The sequence below is a fragment of the Sturnira hondurensis genome, unplaced genomic scaffold (genome assembly GCF_014824575.4).
Source record: "Sturnira hondurensis isolate 20B ecotype Veracruz unplaced genomic scaffold, ASM1482457v3 Scaffold0019970, whole genome shotgun sequence".
NCBI lineage: Eukaryota > Metazoa > Chordata > Mammalia > Chiroptera > Phyllostomidae > Sturnira > Sturnira hondurensis.
Window position 1 is genome coordinate 872,607 of NW_028092601.1, and position 7,819 is coordinate 880,425.

At 37.6% G+C, this 7,819-nt stretch overlaps 1 protein-coding gene across 1 annotated transcript in view; it reads left to right on the forward strand.

Moving 5' to 3' along the window:
- The window catches only part of LOC118974910 (glutamate receptor 3-like), a 105,477-nt gene extending 104,181 nt beyond the window's left edge, over positions 1-1,296 (forward strand). The window contains exon 3 of the mRNA XM_037028485.1: positions 986-1,296. Coding sequence (XP_036884380.1) covers positions 986-1,296 — 311 coding nt within the window. The remainder of the gene's footprint in view (positions 1-985) is intronic.
- Positions 1,297-7,819: the final 6,523 nt, after the last annotated feature.

Genomic DNA, 7,819 nt, shown 5'->3' on the forward strand with positions numbered 1-7,819 from the left:
AGGTCTTAGTAATAAAATAACTGTGATTAAATCATTATGTGACTTAAGAGGATCAAAACATTTCCTAGCAGACACATTAATACTTTGTCTGATTAAATCATCAGTCATTTTGGCAGTAAAAAATGCCACTAAGGGTTAAGACACAAGACGGTTGTATCTTTTTTTTAAAATATTTTATTTATCTTTTTAGAGGGGAAGGGAAGGAGAGAGGAAAGAAACATCAATGTATGGTTGCTTCTCGTGCATCCCCTGCAGGGAACTGGCCCCTGCTGGAAACTGGCCTGCAACCCAAGCATGTGCCCTGACTGGGAATCAAACCGCGATCGTCTGGTTCGCAGGCCTGCGCTCAATCCCCTGAGCTACACCAGCCAGGGCTAAGACTGTTGTATCTTGATGGCAGTGTGGGTATCCTATGAGGTCCCAAAGCAGCTATGGTGGAAGTATGGTAGTGCCAAGTGCCTTGGAAATGAGCTGGGAGCTTTACTGAAAAAGGGTAAAACAACCTTCACCTCTTTTCCCCCCACATTTTCTTAGTTTCCTTCTCATGGTAGATATACAGAATATGTAACTCTATCAAATAAATTATTTCCTTCCTTACTCTTCTGCTGCACAGCTGGGCTTTTAAAAGCTTCTAGGATTTCAGAAATCTTAGTTTTGTCTTTTTTTTTCAAGATTTTATTTATTTATTTTTAGAAGGGAAGGGAAGGAGAAAGGGAGAGAAATATCAGTGTATGGTTGCTTCTCATGAGTCCCCTGCTGGAAACTGGTCTACAACCCAGGCATGTGCCCTGAGTGGGAATCCAACTGTGATCGTCTAGTTCGCAGGCCCACACTCAATCCACTGAGCTATGCCAGCCAGGGCTCTTAGTTTTCTTTTGAGATGTATCATTTAGACCCAAAACGTAACTATACATTGTATTTCCAACCCTGTAAATTGCAACAAGGAACCATGAGGCTACTGAAATTTCTATTTTTCTCATTGCAGTCTGCTCCCAGTTCTCGAGAGGGGTGTATGCCATCTTTGGATTCTATGACCAGATGTCAATGAACACTCTGACCTCCTTCTGTGGGGCCCTGCACACATCTTTTGTCACGCCCAGCTTCCCAACTGATGCAGATGTGCAGTTTGTCATCCAGATGCGCCCAGCCTTGAAGGGTGCTATTCTGAGTCTTCTGGGCCACTACAAGTGGGAGAAATTTGTGTACCTGTATGACACAGAAAGAGGTAAGAAGAGGCATCTGCTCTCCTTTTTGAGCATTCGTATTGTTAACATTCATACTGGCAGTGGTGTTTAACATTCTTCAAGTCACGTTTGTTATCTTCTTTTACAATAAATAAAATATAATACGTTTAAAATTGTATTTAATATTTAAAATAAATCAAATATTAAGACCAAAAAATCAAAGCAATGGTAATTTTAGAATCTAATTTTCAAGCCATATATGTCCTCCCACCTCCAACTTTGGAAAGGGGTTTAGAATACCCTCCTGGTCAAGTCTTTGTTGTTACAAAAGAGTCTGGTTGAGTCTCTGTTGTTCAAAAAAGAGCCCCTCACATAAAAAAATTTTTTTATATGGTCTAAAATTCACAAAGTAAAAGCAACTTAATCAAAAATAGATAGAGGCCTGAGCTGGAGAGTTTTGAAGAAGTAGTCCTGTTGGAAACCAAAATTAACCCCATTTCACAGATGACAAAACTACAGCCCAAAGACACAAAGTGCTTTTTCACACAGCAGCTTAACCACAGAGCTGGGACTGGTGTCTTTGGTTATATTTTGCTTGCTTGTTCGTTTTGTTGTTTAGCTTCCTGTTAAAGGTGAGATCATATGGTATTTGTCTTTCAACACCTGGCTTATTTCATTCAGCATAATACTTTCCAGTTCCATCCATGATGTTGCAAAAGGTAGGAGCTCCTTCTTTCTTTCTGCTGCATAAAATTCCATTGTGTAAATGTACCATAGTTTTTTGATCCATTCATTTACTGATGGGCATCTAGGTTGCTTCCAAACCTTGGCTATTGTAAATTGTGCTGCTGTGAACATTGGGGTGCATAGGTTCTTTGGGATTGGTGTTTTAGGGTTCTTAGGATACAATCCTAGCATTGGAATTGCTGGGTCAAAAGGCAAGTTTTTCTTTAGCTGCGCAGAAGCTTTTTATTTGGATGAGATCCCATTTGTTTATTCTTTCCTTTATATTCCTTGCTCTAGGGGACATATCGGTAAAATGTTGTTGTGTGAAATATCTGATATTTTCCTGCCAATGTTCTCCTCTAGGAATTTAATGGTGTCACGGCTTATATTTAAGTCTTTTATCCACCTTGAATTTATTTTGGTGTATGATGTAAGTTGGTGCTCGAGTTTCATTTTTTTGCATGTAGCTGTCCAGTTCTCCCAACACCATTTGTTGAAGAGGCTATCTTTACCCCATTTTATGTTACTGCCCCCTTTGTCAAATATTAATTTACTGTAGAGTTGGGTTTATTTCTGGGTTCTCTATTCTGTTCCATTGGTCTATGTGCCTGTTTTTATGCCAGTACCAGGCTGTTTTGATTACACTGGCCTTGTAATACAGTTTGATATCAGGTATTGTGATCCCTCCTACTTTGTTCTTTTTTCTCTAAGTTTCAGCTGCTATTCGGGGTCTTTTATAGTTCCATATAAATTTTTGAAGTGTTTGTTCTATGTCTGTGGAATATGCCACTGGTACTTTAATAGGTATTGCATTGAATGTGTAAATTGCTTTGGGTAGTATGGACATTTTGATGATGTGAATTCTTCCAATCCATGAACACGAAATATGTTTCCATTTGTTTTTGTCCTCCTTGATTTCTTTCTTCAGTGTTGTATAGTTTTCTGCATACAGGTGTTTTACCTCCTTGGTTAGATTTCTTCCCAGATATTTTATTTTTGTTTTTCCTATATCAAATGGGATCTTTTTCTTGATTTCTGCTTCTGCTGATTCATTGTTAGTATACAGAAATGCCTTTGATTTCTGGATATTGACTTTGTATCCTGCTGTTTTGCCAAATTCATTTATTAGTTCGAGCAGTTTTTTGGTAGAGTCTATAGGATTTTCCATGTACACTATCATGTCATCTGCAAACAATGCCAGTTTTGTTTCCTCCTTTCCAATTTCGATGCCTTTTATTTCCTTTTCTTGTCTGATTCTGTGGCTAGAACTTCCAATAATATATTAAATAGATGTGGTGAAAGTGGACAACCTTGTCTTCTTCCTGATATTAGTGGGAAAGCTTTTAGTTTTTGCCCATTGAGTATGATGTTGGCTGTAGGTCTTTCATATATGGCCTTTATTATATTGAGGAATGCTCCCTCTATTCCCACTTTGCTGAGTACCTTTATCATAAATGGGTGTTGTATCTTATCAAAAGCTTTTCCCACAACTATTGATATGATCATGTGGTTTTTGTTTTGCTTTTGTTTATGTGGTCTATTACATTTACTGATTTGGGGATATTGAACCATCCTTACATCCCTGGGATGAATCCCACTTGGTCGTGGTGTATGATCTTTTTGATGTATTGTTGGATGCGATTTGCCAATATTTTGTTGAGGATTTTAGGATCTATGTTCATCAGCGATATTGGCCTAAAGTTTTCTTTCTTTGTTGTGTCTCTATCTGATTTTGGAATTAGGATGATGCTGGCTTCATAAAAAGAGTTTAGGAGTTTCTCATCATTTTGGATTTTTTGGAATAGTCTGTGAAGAATAGGGGTTAGCTATTCCTTAAATGCTTTGTAGAATTCTCCTGTGAAAACACCTGGTCCAGGGCTTTTGTCTGATGGGAGTTTTTTGATTACTGCTTCAATTTCATCTGCTCTTATTCGTCTGTTTGGGCTTTCTACTTTTTCTTCATTGAGTTTTGGAAGATTATATTTTTCTAGAAATTTGTCCATTTCACCTAGGTTTTCAAATTTCTTGGCATACAGTTCTTCATAGTAATTTCTTACAAGCCCTTCTGTTTCTGTGGTATCAGTTGTAATCTCTTTCATTTCTTATTGTGTTTATTTGGGTCCTCTCTTTTCTTTTCTTGATGAGCCTACTTAAAGGTTTGTCTATTTTGTTTATCTTTTCAAAAAACCACTCCTAGATTTCTGGTGCCTTTGAATCTTGGGAGACAGGAATAGTCAGCCCCATTCGGGGGTCCAAGTCCTCTCATCTTTCCTAACCTCTGCAACCCAGACCTGGGGACTNATATATTTGGGTGCTCCTATGTTGGGTGCATATATATTTATGATGTTTATGTGTTCTTGGTGGGTTCTTCCCTTGAGTATTATGAAGTTACCTTCTGGGTCTCTCTTTATGGCCCTTTTTTTGAAGTCTATTTTGTCTGATATTAGAATTGGTACCCCTGCTTTTTTTTCTTGACTATTTACTTGGGAAATTTGTTTCCAGCCTTTCACTTTTATTCTGTGATAGTCTTTTGTCCTGAGGTGGGTCTCCTGTAGGCAGCATATGTGTGGATCATGCTTTCTTATCCATTCAGCTATTCTATGTCTTTTGATTGGAGCATTTAATCCACTTACATTTAAGGTTATTATTGGTAGGTACTTATTCATTGCCATTTTTGTACCACAGTCCCTCTCTGTCTCTCTCTTTTCCTTCCTTTCCTTAAAAGTAGTCCTTTTAGTATTTCTTGTAGAGCTGGTTTAGTGGAAGCATATTCTTTTAGACTTCTTTTGCCTTGGAAGCTCTTTATTTGGCTTTCTATCTTGATTGAGAGCCTTACTGGGTAAAGTAGCCTTGGTTGTAGGCCTCTGGTCCTCATTACTTGAAATATTTCTTGTCATTCTCTTCTTGCTTGGAGTGTTTCCATTGAGAAGTCAGTAGCTAACCTTATTGTGGCTCCCTTGTATGTCACTTCCTTTTTCTCCCTTGCTGCCTTTAAGTTCTCTCTTTGTCTTTGAATTTTGCCATTTCAATGATGATGTGTCTTGATGTTGGCCTCTTTGGATTCCTCTTGAATGGGACTCTCTGTGATTCCTGGATTCATGTAACTTTTGGAAAGCCTTCTTAAAACAGTGTACTGTGACCCTGTTTCAACATTTTTCAATGGACTCCCTTTTATTGCCAACACTGAAAGAAAAAATAGTCTATTCCTTCAGATTCAACATAATTATGCCTCAACCAACTAACAAACCAGTTGTTCCTATGTTACCTAATGAAAAGTTTCCACTGCAGGCAGCTTCCACGTTTCACTGTTGCCCAAATGTGCTAGAACCATGCTTGCCTCGGCAATGTCACTTCTATTACTTCCTATAACTCTTTCCTTCTTCTTGATTATGAAAATTTTGCCTATCCACCCACTTTTCAAAATTTACTTCAAATAATTTCTCCCCAAAATGGCCTTTCCTGACTACATGAACTCTGCAATTCATTCATTCATTCAATAGTTCTAGAATTACAATGATGAACAAGATAAACATGGTTCCTACTACTATAAAGCTTACATTCTAATGAGGGAGATAAAGAAACAAGCCAACAAATAAAAATTATACATTTCAATAAGGTGCTATGTAGGAAACAAAGACACAGATACTAATGGATATGACCTAATTTTTAAAAAGATTCTGTGGTAGCATCATTGAAAAGGAACAATTAAACTGAGAGTTAAAGGATTAGAAGAAGGCAACCATGTGAGGAATAGAGGGAAAGAGACTCAAGCAGTAGGCATAGCATGTGCAAAGGCCTTGTGGCAGGAAAAAACTTGGCACATTTGAGGAACTGAAAGAAGGCAAGTGTGGTTAAAATCTAGTGACGAGGCTGAGAGTGGCCTGATATGAGACTGCAGAGGTAGATAAGAGACAGATCATAGCCATGGAATATGGACAGAACCCATGGTAAGAAGTATGGATTTTATTCTAACTGCAATGGGAAGTCATTGGAGGATTCTGAGCATGGAAGTCATATGATCTAATTTAATTTTCTGTACAGAATGGAGTGTGGTGCAAGAGTGAAGGAAGGAAAAATAATTAAAAGGCCATTGTGGCCATCTAGGTGAGAAATGGCAGTTTAGACTAGGCTAAAGATGTAGAAAAGTGAATGGAGTTGAACTACATTTTGAACCCACAATTGGCAGAACTTGGGGGCCAATTGATTGTTGGATGTGAGGGAGAGGAAGAACTAATGGATGATGATTAAGCTTTGGCCTGAGAGGTTGGGTAAGTTGGTGATGATATTTATGGAGATGACTAGGTAAGAGGAGAACCACTTTTGAGGAGCAGAGATCTTACCCAACTTTAAACACCCACAGAAAACTTTTGTCCATGTCATTCACTTGACACTTAACACAACTGCTTTCCATTATTATTTCATTGAGTTTGCTACAAACCTTTCCAAGCCCTTCTTTCTGGCATGATAATAAACAATTGTTTGGCCTATAAATTTAATCTTTGGTCCCACTATCGTACATAACACAGATATGGATACACACTTAGTGTTTTTCCAATTCCATTATTGATTCATCAAGAATAAGCCTTCTTTTCTTTTCTTTTCATGTCTTCTTTTCAATGTTGGCCTGAAAAAAAGAGATAGAACAACAAAGAAGGGAAGGGGAGGAAATGCAGGATGGAAGTAGGGAAGGTGGGTGAGGAGGAAGAGAGAGAGAACTCAGTTTATAAATCAAACCATATGATATAGTTCTTTAAAATATCCAATAATGTATCTATTTGGTATAGTCTAATTTTCTAAAATGATTGTCTATTGCTTTAGTAATAAAAATTATGGGGAGAAGTTACAACTGCAAAATTTAATTTTAGAATATTTTTATAATTTTATTTATTTATCTTTAGAGAGGAAGGGAAGGAGAGAAGGAGAGAAACATCAATGTATGGTTGCCTCTCGGAGTCCCAGGCTGGGAACTGGCCTGCAACCCAGGCATGTGCCCTGACTGGGAATCGAACTGCGATCATGTGTTTCGCAGGCCTGCACTCAATCCACTGAGCTATGCCAGCCAGGGCTAATTTTAGAATATTTTAAATTACCTAAGAGAGAATATAAGATAGAAAGACAGAAGGGAGCACCTATAATTACATTCAAATAAGCTAAATACACTGTACAAATGATGTGACTATTGTTTAAGGACAGAAATGAGTGAGGGGCTGAGAAATGGGTTAAGTATGTGAGGTGATTTTAAAGATCTGTAGCAAAACTTTGTGGATTATTACATTTAATCCACATTGCACATTCACATATTACAACTGTGCAAACCTAGGCATAAAAATTATTATATTATGAAACATTGAGTGGACTTCAAGGATTCATTGGCTACACTTTGATTTCTGTCTGCAGAGAAAGGTCTAATTCGTGTTTGCAGGATATCACTTTGCTTAGTAACTTAGATCACCTCTTTGGTTCATTAATACAAAGTTCAGAATTATGCTCTTTGTGCTATTACATGAAGATTCAGTTCTTGGAAAAGTTATGAGTTTGACTTTATGTGATCTCTGCCCCTTCTGTACCTTCTCCTTTTTATTTTTTGATTTAATCTTTGTTGTATTTTTTTCCATTACCATTTAGTCCCATTATACACACCTTCCTTTAGCAATCACAACATTGTTGTCAATGTCCTTGAGTCCTTTTTTCTTTCTGTTCAGTGCATCACCTCCTAACTTCCCCATCCCAGTAGCTGTCATCCTGCCCTCCATCTATGAGTTTGTCTGCATTTTGCTTGTTAGCTCACTTTGTTCATTAGATTCCACATATTAATGAAATCATATGGTATTTGTCTTTCTCTGACTGGCTTATTTCATTTAGCATAAAGTTCTTTGGTCCATCCATATGGTCACAAAACATAAAACTGT